Here is a 17,618-nt window from a genome sequence, read left to right on the forward strand (position 1 = left end):
ATAAACACAACTTCAGAGATTTAGGCTATGTTTTGTATGCAACTCTAGCTCCTCTGTTATTCAATTTTGAAAGTAACTTTATCAGCTGATAAACCAAAATCCAGCTGTATGCAGGCGTGTTTCAGATTTTAAATAATTCAGGTAATACTATTATCAAATGTTTTTCTATTTAGCCCCATTACTATCAGGTAAAGTTAGGTTTTTTTAATAACTTTTTGCAGTACAATTGTAATTTAATAATATCATTGTTTTTTATTGCTTTACATTAAACACCACAAAAGGGGAGATTTTGACATTGCAAAACATTCATGGAAAATAATACTTCTGCATCACTTGGTGATCATGATCCATTTAAGGTGTTTGGATCTTGTCAGTCATGTTCAAGAGAATTAGATAACAAAGAATTGTTATCACTAATAATAAAGTGTGTCAATTTTGCAGCAATAAAACACAAATATGAAAAAAGAAAAGATGCAGAAGAAACACCATATATAAATCACCCTATAGGTTTGCAATTTTATTACAATCGTATAGAAGAACACAAACAACTATGAAACATATATTCTGCTATTAAGAAGGCTATAAAAATAGTACAAAAAGTATAAGAAATATTTTGTAGGTGTTGCAAATATTTTGATTCAGGAAGGCCAAATTTATGATCCTGTTGTAATTGTATCAGCTCTACTACATGATACAGTAGAAGATACAGATACTACACTTGCAGAAATAGAAGGACAGTTTGGTACAGAGGTTTGTAATATAGTTAAAGAAGTAACTGATGACAAAAGTTTGCCTAAACAAGAACGTAAGAGATTGCAAATAGAAAATAGTCCTAAATTAAGTTATAAAGCTAAATTAGTTAAATTAGCAGATAAGTTATATAATCTTAGAGACCTTGAACAAAATACTCCTGTTGGTTGGACACCGGAAAGAGTAAAAGAATATTTTAAGGTATGAAAGTTGAAAGAGATTTTAGTACAAAAGTTTTGTACATTCATATTAATATTATTTACGTTTATATTAACATTGCAAAATGTTAATTTTAGTGGTCCAAAGCTGTAATAGATGGATGTCGTAGAACTAATCTTAATCTAGAAACAGAACTAGACAAAATATTTGCAAACCGCATAGCTCATGATAGAGAAAGCTGTGAATGTAAAAAACCATCATCATGGGAGAATTTATTAAACTTAAACTAAAATTGAATGATTTAAGAAATGAAAATATATTTTGAATGCTAATAACAATATACAATAGTTTAAAAAAAATGAACATTATCACTGATATTTTTACAATTGTTCAGCAAATTGTATAAAATGTATAAAAGGTTGTTTAAAAATATGTAAAAATATTTATGTATTTCATGTATACAAAACATTTTTAATATAACTATATTTGAAACAGATAACATTGCAAATCCCCTATTATTTATTATAATGTTTTTGGAAGAACCACTTCATATATTCTGCTAATTTCTCTACTTCCTCTACGCTAATAGCGTTATACGCTGTTGCTCGAATTCCGCCAACAGTTCTGTAATTGTATAACATAACATTCAGTTTAAAAACAATTTGAACAGTGACGCTAATGCAACTGTTGCAGAATGCTAACACGAGTTGCAACATCGTTGTTCATTTTTTATGTTACACTGACCTGTGACCTTTCAACTGAAGCATTCCGCGCGCAGATGCACCGGAAAGAAATTCTTTCTCAAGTTCCTCATCATTATTACCTATTCTAAACGCTATATTCATTCTGCTCCGCGCATCTGCCTTAACTGGACACGAGTAAAAACCTTTCGACTCGTCGATCACCTCGTATATTTTCTTGCTCTTAATGACCGCCAGTTTCTCCATGTTTTCAACCCCACCATGTTCTTTGATCCATTTGAAGACTAACCCGACTGTATATATTCTAAAAATCGAAACAAACGTTGTAACGAAAACCAATTATAATAATATTATTAAGATAAATTAATCTCGTCTATTCACGTGAATACATTCTATCAGTTTTTATCAAAGTTGCTTACTGAAATACTGGTGGTGTATTATGTAAGGAGTTATCAGCTGCCATAACAGTAAAATCTAATATTGTGGGACAAACTTTCATGGCATGGCCGAGAACATTGTCTCGTACTATTACCAGCGTTACACCAGCTGGACCAATATTTTTTTGTGCACCAGCGAAGATTACTGCAAACTAAACAACACGTTATCTCGAGCTATTGACTCATCCTCCTTTCACATCGCATAGTCACAAGACCAGATATAACATACTTTCGAAATATCTAAACATCTCGTGGCTATATTTGACGACATATCAGCAACAAGCGGCACCCCATTTGTCTCGGGAATATAATCGAACTCGATTCCTTAAAAGATTAAACAAATATAATCTTCAACGACCAACATTCGCAATTATCGTTCAGTTACCGTGAATCGTCTCGTTAGCGCAATAATAAACGTAAGACGCATCAGGACTCAAGTTCCATGTTGAAGGATCCGGAATTTCGGTATATTTTGTCGTTTTCGGCACAACTAGATTTACTTTGCCATATTTTGCCGCCTCTTTTGCTGCTTTGGCCGACCATGAACCTTAAAAATTTAATTTGCATTTTAAATTATCTTCTGTTTTCGCATCTGCAGTATTATCTTGATTTATTGTTATTTGCAAAACACCAGTATTTTAATTACGTCTTATATGCAGTGACGATTTATGAATTTAATTTTGGCACTTTCAAATTTTGATACTGAATTTTAAGATTCTCAGATTTTTGAATTTTTAATTTTTAGCATTTTTAAAATTAAAGTAATAATCCTGTAATTATGCGCAAAATGTATTGCGCATTTACCAGTTACTATGTAGTCCGCAGAACCAGTGGTCATCATGTTCAAAGGCACAGCTGCAAATAATCCCGTTCCGCCGCCTTGCATGAATAAAACTTTGTAATTATCGGGGACATGTCTGCAAAGTTTAAGTACCTTGTTAAACCTTTATATGAATATTATCAATCTTTCATAAATTCAAGTACCAATCAAGATTAATAAAATTTGACCCCGTATTTTTTATATCCAAAATAAAATTTTTTATTTCCTGTAGCAACTCACAATATTTCTCGTAACGTTGCTTGTGCAGTATCAATAACATTTTTGAATTCGGCCGATCGATGACTCAGTTCCAGAATGCTAATTCGAGTATCACCGTATGCGAGCAATTCCTCTTGCACATGTTTTAACACCTATAAAATATATTTCGTGCTTAAAGCATATCCGGTCAATGTTGATAAAAGAAAATTGTTTATTTCCAATTTCACGATCGATGTGCGACCTGTTCAATAGTTGAATGAACGAGTTTGACCCGGAACGATACCTCTCGATTGTAATTTCCAATGGATTAATAAAAATACAGGAAACTATTGGCATAATATAAATATTAATTTAATCCTCTACTTTTGTCCCATGTACGATAATTATTTTACAGTCACAAATTTTTATACTTCGTTTCAAATTTATAAATTTAAAATTTGTGACTGTAAAATAGATCGTTTAAAAATTTCAAATCTAAATTTTTGAATATGAAAATATAAAACTTTTGAATTCACAAACTTTCAAGTTAATAAGTTTATAATTTCTAAATTATTTCCAGCAAGCTACAAAATTCTCACAAAAAATTCCGTATACACAGCCTTTTACACCATCTTTCTATAATTTTATAAAGCCATATAGCGAGACTGCTTTTGTACCTCTAAATCCGTTACTATTTTAAATTTCAATCATCTCGATTCCTTATAATTGACAGCAAGTTATTTGTGCAAAAAATAAAAAAAATCCCTATATGAATATATTATACCTCCTCCGGAAGTTTAGCTGGTCCCGCTCCAAAATTGATCACAGTATTTTGATCACCCATTGCAAACACTACTGTTTACTGGACCGCTGCTATAGGAACACTGAACCAAACTCGATACAGAAAAAAGAATCTCCGTTTATCTCCTCTTCTCGTTATCTCTTCGTAAAAGTCGCGGGGGGTCTTATCGTATATAGTAAACTGGTTTTTATTTGATACCACTTCTCACACGATTTACTATGTTGAACAGTCTGATCCATAAAGGCTACTGGCGCATAGCAAATGATTATATATCGATTCCTTTTTACTTTCTTTGCAGTTCGATCACTTCCTTCACTTTCTCTTTCAATTTTTGCTTTGTTTACGGTTACTTCTTGTAAGCCGGCTGCAGATTCTTGATAATTTACCGGGAGAAAGATAAAAATCAACCGGTCACGCGATCAGTATCAATCATGGATCATTTGATATTCTTGATCAGTCTTTATGGTTTTCACGTGTTATGTACAGGAAGATTTATCAAACAGGTCGTCGCGGATAGGAAATGGCGATTGGTGCGAATGAACAAGTTGTTATACAATAGTTTGTTTCGCCGATGAAGCGCGAAAATTGAAATATTTCATTCTTTGAAATAATTGTTTAAATTATTTCAAAGTATTTCTATAATTGTTCGAATAATTGATTTCACATGAATCCAGTACAATTAAAATAATTAAAAAGCAATTTTATTTTGCTAGATCTATAATTTAAAAAAGGCGCGAAAGTGAGATGCGACGGGGAATCACTACTGCGTGTCATGAAAAGTTTGATACACAATCTATGCGGCGTAAATAAATAGCAAATAATCGTTGTACGTTGTTAATACTTTTGCTATTTTTAGTTTCTGAATATTGGATGTTTATAAGTTAACGTATTGTTTGTTTCAGATAAAAATACATGGTTAAGTAATACATAAGTTTCAGTAAACATAAAACCGCTAAAACATGGAATCGTTTAAAACATTTATGGATATTTTTGAAAGAGCTAAAAAAGAAAGGAATAGCACTTATCTGACAGAAATTTTGACAAGCAGTAGAAAGTATTTTCAGAATATAACAAAGGATGAGAGCGGTATGTATAGTTCAGCTAATATTGGTTGTTGTTTTATAATGTTACAATATAATATTACATTTTTGTGGTTTGTAATAGAAATATGTTTTCATTGAAATTCAATATTTGACTTTTGCAGAACTGATGTTATCAATATTGTTTGACACAAAGAAAGGATTACTAACATTTCTGAATGAAGAACTTACCAAATCTAATTCTCAGAGAGGTTTTGATAAGGCAATGAAGGAAGCATTCAGTCTTCTTTACTTTATTATAGAACAGTTTAATGAAGTATTTGTTCCATATATGATGCCAACCAAGGTATCCTGGGATAATATATACAACTTTCATATGTACATTTTTTGTATAACGCTTTAAAACCCTATTTGATTCTAGGATACATGCCAACAAGCACTTATGACACAGTGTTCTGCGTTTGTTCGAAAAGCTGCTTGTAATGCTTTTGCAAAATTAATAGAAATTTTTAGTGAATATGAACTTGAATTGGATGATACTGTAAGAAAGTTTGTAAATTCGTTTCATTTACTTAACATAAAAGGTAATGTTAAATTGTAAACATATAATATCTGTAAAATATCATATAAATAATTTTATTAATTTATTATAGAAAGGACTCTAATCTTTTCTATACTGAGTACAATTTTAAAGTACAATTCAGAATTGTTAAATAAAGAAAAGCGTGCTGACATAATTTTTCAACGTTTAAGAAATGATTTTATAAAACAGGTATGTCACAAATTTTCATGTTTTTATATTTGCTGTGTATAAGCTGTTACTTTTAAATTTCAGTTTACTCCACACAATATATCCCACTCGATTGATACCTTTGAAGTATATTTGAATATTCTTTCTAATACATTACAATGTCTTCCAAATGAAATGATACAAAGATATTCTGTGGAAATATATAATTGGACCAAAGAATTAAGCGATCTTAAGAAGTACCACAATAGAAAAATTACATTGAGAGCAGCAATTAATTTATTGATATCTAATATACAGCATTTTCGAGAATTTGTTCATCGCGATTATCAGTTTTGGCATAATTTATTATTGGCAGTTGCTCAGGATAAAAATGTAGATAATGCTGCATGTGGACAATATGGGCTACAACGCTTTTACAAAGAAATTGGACACATGTTAAAGTCTAGTACTCCTGATGATAATGCAAGTAAAGAAATGCTCACTGTAAGTATCATTAATTATATTATTATGAAATAGTTATTTCAGATGATTTGTATTATGCACTATGTTTCAGTACTTCAAAGATTTTTTTGTGAATCGTCTAAAAGTAAATTCAAACATATCGCGTTTCATCGTGTATGGCTTCAGTCAAATGGCTGGAGCATGCAAAAAATATTTTGAAGATAATTACGTGGAACAGATGTTTTCGTTAATAGCTCATTATGCGTTGGAATTTTGTTCCAGGTATGAATTATATTTTATAATATTTGAATATGGACGTTTATTAACATATTAAATTTTACAGGGATAATTTAGATCAAGTTCACTTAGAAAGTGTTTATAGTTACCAACAGGCTTTATCTGAAATTATATTACATATAAAAGATCTATCACTTGATCACATTAATGTCATTACAAAACTCAGTATCTTTTTGATTAAAAAATTTCCTAATCTTTCTCTAAGAAGCCAGAATTTTGCAATAGAGTCGATAAAAGATGCGATCATTAATATTGGAACAGTCAATAAAGATGTTTTAGAAGAATTTCTTTACCATTTAATTCATGATGGTGTAATATGGACATGTTCGCATACTATATTAATTGATGCGGAATTGCAACGAGGAATGGAAGATCTTGACGAACGTCCAGTGTGTTATAAAAATTATTTACGTTTATGGACAGAACTTTTAAAGCCAGACGGATACAAAAAACACAGAAATCTTGTGCATCAAGTAGCAGATTCAATGATACATGTGGGTATCACATTGATGAGTAAATTAAATTTGAACACGAAAACAAAGGAAGATAACATATTCTCAGATGCTGCCTTCTCTCAAATTGCTGAGAATAATGCAGATTTTAAAATGTTCGTTAACATTGTAGATTTATACGTTGACATAATCAACAGTATAGAACCTTATTTGTTAACAAATACAGTGCAGAGATTTATAGTAACGGTTATTACTATGTCGTACAAACATCCTCTAATATCAGGCTTTTATAAATTAGTGCGCGCACTTTTCAATCATGTTTGTGTCTCCAGCTTAGAAGATATCGAAGCAGAAGTTTTGGAGTTATTGTACAAATATTTAATGAATGTGTTACATTTGATCTCCACATTCTCTAATGAATTATTGACTACATGCTTATACCTAATTCTGAACACACCGATGCTGTTTGTGAAACGTGTACTAAACAGTACAATTCCAGCATTTAAAATCGCCTGCACTATCGGTTTAAGCGATTTGGAATTAGCACGCACTACTCTGAATGCATTAGAATTATGGACAAATACATTGGACAGCAAGGACACTAACGAGTTTTTACAAGAAGTTGTGCCATTTTTAGAACCATATTTACAAAGCGGGGAAAGTACCACAGAATTTTTACAAGATATCATAGAAACTGAACGAAAAGTTATTAAACGCATAATGTTAAGAGATGACATGGATACTTTGGAAAGATTTCAGATGAGAGTTTTGTTATTTATAGCTTCGCTAAACACCGATATAATATTGAATTTTATATATAAAAGGTCTATGAATGTTGGAGCCACTTGGGATAAGAAGGATTTACTCAAGTATTCATTGACACTCTCGGATACCCAAGTGGATATTTGTTTCGATAAAATTTTACCAAGATTGATACTCTTAGCTCAAACTTCTGGAGACAGACGCATAAAAGTGAGCGCTTGTGAAGTACTTCATTCAATAGTATCATTTATTCTTGGTAAAACATCACAAAACTTATCGAAAAATGCTGATAAATTTGATTCTATATATGTAACGTTATACCCGGCCTTACTTAATTTGGGTTGCGACTTCGACGAGACACCCAGAAACATTTTTCAACCATTCATGCTGCAACTTACGCATTGGTTGAGTTCAAAGTTTATGCTCAAATCTCCAGCGACCATACAGTTCCTCGATTCGCTTTTCGATGGTTTGAGTAATGAGTCGAGTTCATCTGTCAGAGAATTCTCTGGAATGTGTTTAGCTGAGTTTACCAACTGGTCCATCAAACAAGCGGACGATGATAAGACAATACATTCGAATATTGATGAGGTGATGTATAAGATTACAAATTTCGCTCTACATCCTTCTATGTTCAAACGAATAGCAGCTGCAACTGCATTCAATCACCTTTACACTATTCTACGCGAGGACGAAAAAATTGTGTCCATGTACTGGTTGGAGATTTTATATTGCTTTGTCAGAAGTTTGGATGGTTGTAACGATATTTCAATTACCACTGCGCTGGATCACGTTGAAAGAGTTGTGCTAGCAAAAGATGATGTACTAAATGACAAGGACAAAAATCGTAGGAAACCACACGAATTTGAAGATGTAACTTTAACAGACGCAGTAAATTGGTTGTTCACTCAGTGCGGTTGCTTGGACCAATGTTGCAGAGCAAAATGTATGGATCTAATCGTTAAATTTTCACCATATATGACCGATTGCGATTCAGCCAGAACAATGATAGATAATTATATCAGCACCTATGGAATTGAAACGTTTAACGGTATAATGTTAAAGGATCTGAAACTGAAAATAGAAAGTCTTTCTGCTAGAAGCATAATGCCTCTTTTGAGAAGTTTGGATTGTTACATTTGGTTAATCAACAATGACTTGTTGGATACAGAACATTTATTTGGTAGTTCGAACTCAGAACGAGAAATAATTTTTAACTGTGCTAAGAATTTTATTTTTGTAATGAATAAGATTAAAATAGAAGAGAAAGATATAGATTTTGTGATATTGTCGGAGGAACTTGATGATTTACAGACATTACAGTGTAAGACAATAACAACCGTATTTGACTTTCTACAAATTCTTCTCAATCTTGATGAAAGTTTCATCCCAGATTTCTTTTTCAACAAGGATTTGTACGAGTTAATTGCAAAGTGTATAATGTGCCCATACGTTGTAGGATTTAATGCAAAGAATTTTGAAATTATTGAAGCGCTTCCTGTAGTCATAGGAAATTTGTTACAAGCTATTACGGAGAAACCCGATAATTCAATATGGTTTTTAATTAAACAAGAACTTTCGACATATGTGGAGAAACAGTTAAACCATTTTTTGGACTTAGATACCATTATTTCTGGCTTCAATGGTCGCATTGCACTTAAACAATATGTCAAAGGTTTAATCTTTTTGGAACGTCATAATCTTCTTCAGCAATTAAATAATATAGCAGAATACATTCAGCAACCAGAAAATAGAATTGAACAGATTTTCAAGATCTTGGTAAAAGAGCAAATGGGAGAACTCGTTTGCACAAATATTAAAACACCTGTCAAAGATTATTTAGAGATTTTGATGGAATTTTTCTTCATACACTATAAGCCATCGATGATGAAAACAGTAATTACATTGATGAAGACTGATACAATGGTTATGAAAGACTCAACCCGCATCAAACATGGCATACACTTTTTACACACGTTCAAGAATGAAATATTTAAATACATGTTAATGGCTCCAAAAGAAACTATGGAAATGTTAATTGATTTATTGCAAGGAGATCCATTTATTTTGTTAACGATAACGGAACAATTATTTTTGTTTGTAAGACTTCATAAGAAGGAATTGCATGATAGTACACAGACATTAGTGAACAGTGTCATTACAAAATTTACATTATTCGAAAAACTTATAAATAACTTTGAAGACAGGAAGCAGAAAGTAATAAGTATTTTTGGAATTGCGGTACATTTGATGGTCAAGCCAACAGAAGTGTTTTCCTTGAACAAAGATTTTTATGCATGGATTCTTAATCAGTTGGTAGAAAATTCTGACACGCAGTACAAAATTCATATTCTTCAGAATTTCCTTGTTTGTCTAACTGATATGACATCTGGTGCAAAACCAGAGTTACTTGTTATTTTACGCAATTTAAAAAACTGCAGAGAGAGTGCAAGTCAAAGTGACTTGAATCAAAGAAACATAGAAGCTTTAAAAATAACGAATTATTTCCAAACGCTGTTAACGTTATTACCAGTAACTAAATCAATCGTAGTGTACGAGACTGTAATTTTATTTGCAGCTGGGATTGCTGAAAAATTATGCAACGAAAAGACTACCGAATATGTACAAAAGTATTTCAGTTCACTCAGCGCCGAATATGTTGTGGAGTCGATTGAATCAGTGTACAAACTGTTCATGAAAAATGCACCGATTAAGGATAGGTTTGATATATTGAACAATTTTCTTACACCGTCGTTTAACTTTTGTAAAGTTACTGAGATACGAGAATTCTTTGAAAGAAATATCAAAGAAATACACACGACAATTTGCGGAACTCTTATTGGAAATAGCTCTGACATACAACAGCTTGTAGTATCAAAAATAGGATGCTACGATCTTATTAATGTGTTGTTTGGGAAAATAGAGTTAGATGAAATAGACAACGAAGATAGTCTAATTACCAGAAATGCCATTGAAAATGTTGTTACGGGCAGAGAACTCATACAGAGTTTGTATGGTACTATATTAAATATACGTACGTTAAAAACGCCTGATCCTGAACACACAGAGATAATGAGATTGTTGCATTGTTCTGCGTACAATTGTTGCATAACTATTCTCTGTGCTTTAAAGAAAGACGAAGACTCGTTCATAAGTATCTTTGCTGAGAATAGAAACAAACGACAGTTAATTTGGGAAAACATCATAGATTGCAGGAAAAAATATGAATTCAAGCAAACGGTTAATGAACGTCCAAAATATTACAAGAAGTTGATTAATATAAGACAAAGAATAAACCAAAGAAATGCGTCTAAACAACAGTCATATTTGTACAGCAATGATTTTTCTACTTGTACTTTAAACGAAGATATAAATGCCTATGATTTTAATGAAACTGTTATAAATAAAGCATCTGATAATAAAGAGGAAAGTATGAGCTTAACATTTGAAAGTGATGAACTGAATAATCATGAATGTATGGCATCTATCTGTGGAGTTTTAAATTATATAATAGCAGAAAAAATATCTATACCATCTGATAGCGATGACACAATGCCAAAGTGGCTAAAGGCCTTCCTCAATTCTATGGTGTCAACAAGTTATAATAACGTAAGATTATTCATGCTGAAAATTGTCTTTAATGTGCAAGATGTGTTTAAGCATTACATAAAGTTCTTGATGGAACCAACAATGTATACGGTGTACACATATTTGAGAGAGAATGAATTAAACTACATTATTCTTGACATTATACAGATGTTGATAGATTGGCAGAGCAAGTGTATAGAAAAATCGCTTGAAATCGAGTTTAATGAAAACAATGGCAAGCTAGTAGTACAGCAGTTATGGGAAATCATGATTGAAAAGGTAGTGATAGAAAGAACCAATAAAGTTCCTAAAAGTATCTACTTATTTAACATGGACATGATAAAAACGATGCTTACAGTCTGGGACAAATATTTGAAGGTACCTGCAAATTTAGAGAATAAAATGAAAAGTGCTCCTGCATCCACAGTCTACTTAATACTGATTTGTTTGACCCATGGATTAAAGGAGGACATTGTTGAAAGAAACGATGTCATAGAATTTTTAGAGAATTCACTGGAACAGTGGCAAGCTGATGAACAAACAGTTTTACACACCTGTAAGTGCCTTGGTTTGATTTTAAAGTCTATAGAAGATAATGAGACCGTGACAGAACGGATAACTGAAAAAATTCGAAAAATATTCAGACAAATGCAACTGAAATTTGAAAGCAGGCAAGTGAAATGCATTCTTGCACTGTGTCAAAGTTATCAGAAAGCAGCTGTAATTTATTTTGAATTTGTTGCTGCAGACATATTCAGAGTGGATGCTTTGGGACGGTCGAATTGCCTAGAAATATTTTTACACTCCATACCAAATCTTAGTGCAGACCAGATAATAAAAGAACTATCTCATATGAAGTTTAGCGAGATCTTGATGAATAAGATTTCGCTCTGTGAGGAAGTAGCACTGAAAATTATTAATTCTTTGATTCCCATACTTCCACCATCAAATGTTTTGCCATTGGTAAATTTAGTACCGCCATATACAAAGAATAACTCTTCAAAATTCAGGGAACTAGCTTACAATATATGTATGGAAATTTATCGTAAATATGCTACCGATGCTTCTGACGAAGTCTCGGACAACAGTATAAAAGATCTGATGCTTCTCAGCACAGAAATTTTGCTGAATGCTGTTCTAGATCCCTCTGACACGTTACAACCCAAAATACTAAACTTTTGGACAGAAGATGACCGATTAACAGATACTTGTAAACAAAGGCTACTTGAAATTCTCTCAAAATACACTCCTGCTGTTAGCAGTAACTTTTTGCCATTCATACTCATGATGATTTTAGACCTTACCAAGAAATCTAGCAATTACAACGAGATACTGTTTGAACCTTTACATAATTGTAGTTACAGAGACTACAAAGTAGCAATATCATGGAGAACCAGAAACTTAGGATCAAAAGCTCCACTGTTTGCAGCGACCTTAACCAGTCAGATGAATCAAACGTTCACTACACAAATAACCGATACGTGGACTTACAATTCTAATGCTGAAATGGAACTTCAAGCGACTCAAGAGCCTGAATTTGAGCCAACTTATATGGATGATCAATTTGATGCGCCAGATGATCCAGATGATGGCGTGTTTAAGATACCAGAAATTCCAGCCAAGTATCAGGTCAAAACGACTCCACGATTTCTACGTCACTCAAGTGACGTCTCTGCGGATATGAGAAAAAAACAGATTTCAAAGAACGTACGTCGCTTTAGAATGTTAAGAGAAGAACACGCACGACAAAGGAGCAGCATCAAATTGTACCGAAAATATAGAGTAGGTGATTTTCCAGATATTGAGATATCACATGCCACGTTGATCGAGCCACTGCAACAGTTGGCCATAAAGGATCAACTGATTTGTAAAGACTTGATAGTTTCTATCGTTTGCTCGTTACTCAAGGAGCGCAGACAAAACGATTTTGTAGAACAGGTTGCAAACAGTTTAAAAGGGATCATTCAGAATGGACAAGGGAGTTCTGTCATGAGTGCGATTTTGGAGATACTGTTGGAAACTCGTGTGATAGACTGCTCGCCGGAAATTATTACAAAAGCCTCAAGATCCAACAATTTGAACTTCCTTGGATCACTTGTTCTGGAGGAAAACATAATTCATGCTGTGGAGGATACGTCTGGGCCGCCTAGGAAGAAATCACGAACCCCTGTTGTTATTGATTCGTCATCTGAATGGCTGCAGTTGACGAATCTTTATGAATCACTGAATAACGTGGATGTGGTCCTCAGCATTTTTCAACATCATATCACAGATGAAGACATACGGGTATGTATACACATCACAGTCGAAATCAATCACATTTGTACCTCTTTTAATACTAATAACTTTTTCTCTAATTTTAGACTGCATCATTTGCACAAATATCGAATAATTGGCCGAAAGCGAAGACAGCGTACGAAAAAGCGTACGAAGTGGAATCAGAGTTGGTCAAAGAACATTGTCTGCAAGGTTTGTTCGAATGTTTGAGCAACTTATGCAATTGGGACGAAGTCGATAAGCATATAAAGAAGAGATTAAACGGAGATATAAACAATATTTGGAACGATTCGTGGAAAGATTGGATGTTCCCGTGGTTGTTTGAGGTATACGCCCGAAAATTGGTCAATAATAACTACGATGACAGCTTCAGAGACGATATAGTTAACGTGGAGAATTGGTTGAACGATGAGGTAAAAGTAAAGCATATCAAGCGATTCTTTGGAGAGGAATCATCGATGCTCTTCCTGTTGAACAACAAGTTGGAAGTTTCCAATGAATTTTTAATAAACACTTTGGATGAGATGAAGGAAGAGTGGATCGGGCTTCACCCACTAGCCACCCAACTCAGAATCCGCAAATTAGAAAAACTGCGAATAATCGGTGATATCAGTCGATACATAAAGGTCTTGAAAACGATAGATAATACGGATGACATGGACACTACCTTGAAGATTTGGAACAGCAGTGTACCCTCGCCTCAAGACGCTTTGCTTCCATGGGACAAATTAATATCCTATAGAACATGCTTCATCAACTCGGTGCTCCGTGAGAAATTAGAAAAGTCCTCACCGGATTCGATGGATTACACTATGGATGAAGAGAGTGGAATCGTTCAGAAATTGCAGACGATTACCTTCAATATGCGACTGAAAATGGTCGAGGCGTCCTTGAACCAGAAACACAGATACATAGCGAAGAGATATTTGCAAGAAATAGAGCAGAACCAATTATCAAACGACGATAGTCTGCACCAGTTCTTGTTAACGGGTGCGAAGCTGAAATACTTAATGGGAGAACTCGAAACGAATGTGACGAAGAGATCGTCAAATTACACCTCATCCTGGAAACACTGTCATAATCTTCTGCAGAAGGATAATATAAGCCCCATTGTTCACGTCAACGTTAGGAGACAAATTAGTAACATAGCATCCAGACTCGTGAAACTGAGCGAAGAGGACGAATCGTTTGCAGCATTATTGACGACCAATGAAACTATTTTGAAAGATCTAAACGCTGAGAACTGTGAGCTGGCCAAGATCAAGGAATCCTTGGAAAGCTACAGCTTCAGTAACTTGTCCAAATGTTGCGAGATGAAGACGCAGAACAGAGCCGAGAGCTATTACGTATTTGCGAAGTACTGTTATGAAAAATTATCACGAGGCACGAAAGATGTTCAGGTGATTAGAGAGTTCGTTAGGTTCACTCTGAAAGCAATGAAACATGGATCTTGCGAAGCAGTTCACTATTTCCCTTGCTTGCTGAAAACCGAGTACTTCGAAGACCAAGAAACGATAGACGTTTTCATGAAACATACTGAACATATTCAGACATGGTTGTTCCTTTCGTGGCAGGCTCAATTGTTCTCGCACTTAGGAACATCTATTGCACCATTGATCCTGCCTATTCTCAAACGAATTGCCGAGACTTATCCTGATGCTATCATCTATACGTTCCATTTGACCATGGAAACGAACCCTTCTCTCCTGAACGATGCCAGAACATACGCGATCAGAGAAATTCTTTACAACAGACCCTGGGTCGAACGATTTTTAGCAGCCATGCAATATGTGGTCCAACCAGAGCTATATTTGCAACATTACTTGGCAGAGCTAATTAAGAATTTGCCGCGTGGACCGGCCACGGCTATAGATACTTTCATGAACAAGGTATATCCAAATGTACGTACAACCAAAGACAGCATAAAACCAGGGTCCATCTTCAATGAGATTGCAAAATACAAGACTCAGATAAAGGCACTGGAACGTAAGAGTGCTGATGAAATTAAACGACAAATAGCCAAAATGGTTGAAACTGTTAAGGAATCACTTAACAGACGTAAGAGCAGATTCAAACTGCTGGATTACAGTCCATGGTTGTATAATTTTTCTGATAAAGACATAGAAATACCTGGGCAGTATACAGGTAATAAGAGACCTGTGCCTCAGAATCATGTAAAGATCATCAAAATGGATCCTAGCGTGAAGGTGATGCAGTCAGTAAGGAGACCAATCAGGATTACCATGCTGGGTAATGATGGTAAAGAGTATCATTTCTTAGCAAAGTTCGGAGAGGATTTGAGACAGGATCAAAGATTGCAACAGCTGTTCTCAACTATGAATAAAATATTGCACGTTGATCCAGCTTGTAGGCAGAGACAGCTGGCTATTGATACTTATCAGGTAAGTCAAATCATCTATAGACTACTATACCTAACTTCACATCAGCTAAATATCATGATACCTAATAAGCTGACTGTTATTATTTAACTACTATTTAAGGACCTAAACTAATAACAAATTGTTTATAATTTAGGTGATCCCTCTATCTATGACTGTAGGTCTGATACAATGGGTAAATAACACAAGATCTCTACAAGAGTCAATATACTTTACATTATCAAAGCAAGAGACGGACCGAAACGATAACATACCTAAAGAATATGCAAAATGGATACAAAGTGCAGCAAACTCTGGAAGACAATTCGAATGGTACAAGGAGGCAGTAAGGAAGTATACTGCTTCGAAAGTGACTGCCAAAATGAATGAACTTATCAATAAAACCAAATGGGACGGTTTACGTAAAACATTCAGTATTCTGTGTCCAACCGTAGAAGGCTTTGTTACAATGCGCCAGAATTTTATCACTTCTTATGCTACTATGTGCATTGCACACTGGATATTAGGTATTGGTGATCGACATTTAGAGAATACACTGATCAATGTCGATTCGGGGAAATGTTTAGGTATTGATTTTGGGCTAGCCTTTGATGCTGGCGTTGATCAAAGGATACCCGAATTAATGCCTTTCCGGTTAACGCCTCAGATTCTGGGCTTACTGAAACCTTTCACAGAAACAGATCTTTTGGGCGCGACAATGATTCATACATTGCGTGCATTAAGAAACGAACAAGGACCTATTTTGTCCTGTATGGATGTGTTTGTTCATGAACCACTAAATTGGACTGAACACATCAACAAAACATTGAAGGAAAATGAAGAGGATATAGCAGGTAATTTCCAAACTTAATACTATATAATTTATTGTTTAAGAGATCTATAGAGTCATTATTTATATTTTAATTTAATTTAATTCACAGATGTAAAATGGGTACCAATGAAGAAGATTGAAGCGGTTACAAAAAAGTTGAATGGCATCAAACCATCTTTAATTACAATAGACCAACTAAAAGAACAACATAACGATAAATATTTCAATAGATATTGTGCCATAGTTACTGGGGATGATGATATTAAACGAAGCCGAGCTAAAATGAAAGATAATTTCTTAACTCCAGAAGAACAGGTAATTTTGTAACTCATTATTTTTATGATTTGTTAAAAAAATTATTTTCTTGTTTAGGTTGAATGCTTGCTGGACCAAGCGACTGATTTAAATGTTCTGGGCAGAACATTTGTAGGATGGAAACCATGGCTTTAAAATATTTAATTATATGTTTGAACTTCATTTATATTTAAGATCAGTATTATTTTAAAAGTAAATACGATACCGGGCAAAATCATTTTTAACTTTCTTAATTTTGTGAATAAGTACTGTGCGAATGGAATAATGAAATCGATTTTTAATATTATACGACTAAACTTACACAGTAGTGAATACATTCGTCCTTTTTTAATTAAGAGATTTGAATTTTTTATCGAATTTTTAAATTGATATATACTATACTTTTTATATTGAATATTTTTTACTGCTATTATGTTTATATTCATGATATTTGTAACGGATTGTGACAAAAATTAATAAAATGAATATTTCAAATTCAAACGTTTACTTACCGACAGTAGGTTACAATGAAATTACGATTATCCGTGCTGCATTTTGTGTTGCAAAAATTAATAAACGCATATTTAATTACTTTTAATCAATTTTTTATCATTTTAAAAATTTTTAGGAATTTTAAAA

General features: G+C 33.6%; 3 protein-coding genes across 5 annotated transcripts; 2 read left to right on the forward strand and 1 right to left on the reverse strand.

Annotated features, from left to right (window-relative positions):
* The first annotated feature begins 3 nt into the window (after nt 1-3).
* Nucleotides 4-1,277, forward strand: Mesh1 (Metazoan SpoT homolog-1). 2 transcript variants are annotated; one of them, XM_076533622.1, is made up of 4 exons: nt 4-141; nt 282-507; nt 620-951; nt 1,047-1,277. In XM_076533622.1, the coding sequence occupies exons 2-4, from the start codon at nt 309-311 to the stop codon at nt 1,197-1,199; spliced, it is 684 nt and encodes a 227-aa protein (XP_076389737.1). In that variant the 5' UTR covers nt 4-141; nt 282-308; the 3' UTR covers nt 1,200-1,277. The 2 variants fall into 2 exon arrangements, with proteins under 2 accessions (XP_076389737.1, XP_012147607.2); XM_012292217.2 differs by having other exon boundaries at nt 87-188.
* On the reverse strand, nt 1,202-3,988 carry LOC100877409 (phosphoserine aminotransferase). The gene is made up of 8 exons (XM_003706230.3): nt 3,850-3,988; nt 3,108-3,238; nt 2,852-2,964; nt 2,433-2,594; nt 2,277-2,371; nt 2,030-2,199; nt 1,654-1,914; nt 1,202-1,533 (listed from the first exon to the last, which is right to left on the reverse strand). Exons 1-8 carry the CDS (start codon nt 3,907-3,909, stop codon nt 1,425-1,427), a joined length of 1,101 nt encoding a protein of 366 aa, XP_003706278.1. The 5' UTR covers nt 3,910-3,988; the 3' UTR covers nt 1,202-1,424.
* Nucleotides 3,989-4,285: 297 nt separating this feature from the next.
* LOC100876519 (DNA-dependent protein kinase catalytic subunit) lies at nt 4,286-17,474 on the forward strand. 2 transcript variants are annotated; one of them, XM_012292219.2, is made up of 13 exons: nt 4,286-4,397; nt 4,581-4,693; nt 4,770-4,953; nt 5,072-5,253; nt 5,329-5,491; nt 5,561-5,679; nt 5,743-6,141; nt 6,212-6,381; nt 6,443-13,484; nt 13,562-15,877; nt 16,011-16,707; nt 16,795-17,000; nt 17,058-17,474. In XM_012292219.2, the coding sequence occupies exons 3-13, from the start codon at nt 4,827-4,829 to the stop codon at nt 17,133-17,135; spliced, it is 11,499 nt and encodes a 3,832-aa protein (XP_012147609.2). In that variant the 5' UTR covers nt 4,286-4,397; nt 4,581-4,693; nt 4,770-4,826; the 3' UTR covers nt 17,136-17,474. The 2 variants fall into 2 exon arrangements, with proteins under 2 accessions (XP_012147609.2, XP_076389727.1); XM_076533612.1 differs by having other exon boundaries at nt 4,581-4,690.
* Nucleotides 17,475-17,618: the final 144 nt, after the last annotated feature.

The sequence above is a fragment of the Megachile rotundata genome, chromosome 7 (assembly GCF_050947335.1).
Source record: "Megachile rotundata isolate GNS110a chromosome 7, iyMegRotu1, whole genome shotgun sequence".
In the NCBI taxonomy this organism is placed as follows: Eukaryota; Metazoa; Arthropoda; class Insecta; order Hymenoptera; family Megachilidae; genus Megachile; species Megachile rotundata.

Excerpts from the sequence above, each read along its gene's own strand:
- Mesh1 (XM_076533622.1), top strand. The coding sequence starts at position 309 with ATGGAAAATAATACTTCTGCATCACTTGGTGATCATGATCCATTTAAG. Across the intron at positions 508-619 it reads ATATATAAATCACCCTATAG|GTGTTGCAAATATTTTGATT; the intron begins GTTTGCAATTTT and ends AATATTTTGTAG. Across the intron at positions 952-1,046 it reads GAGTAAAAGAATATTTTAAG|TGGTCCAAAGCTGTAATAGA; the intron begins GTATGAAAGTTG and ends TGTTAATTTTAG.
- LOC100877409 (XM_003706230.3), bottom strand. The coding sequence starts at position 3,909 with ATGGGTGATCAAAATACTGTGATCAATTTTGGAGCGGGACCAGCTAAA. Across the intron at positions 2,965-3,107 it reads GCAACGTTACGAGAAATATT|ACATGTCCCCGATAATTACA; the intron begins GTGAGTTGCTAC and ends TAAACTTTGCAG. Across the intron at positions 1,915-2,029 it reads AATACACCACCAGTATTTCA|AATATATACAGTCGGGTTAG; the intron begins GTAAGCAACTTT and ends TTCGATTTTTAG.
- LOC100876519 (XM_012292219.2), top strand. The coding sequence starts at position 4,827 with ATGGAATCGTTTAAAACATTTATGGATATTTTTGAAAGAGCTAAAAAA. Across the intron at positions 6,382-6,442 it reads GCGTTGGAATTTTGTTCCAG|GGATAATTTAGATCAAGTTC; the intron begins GTATGAATTATA and ends TAAATTTTACAG. Across the intron at positions 15,878-16,010 it reads TGGCTATTGATACTTATCAG|GTGATCCCTCTATCTATGAC; the intron begins GTAAGTCAAATC and ends TTTATAATTTAG.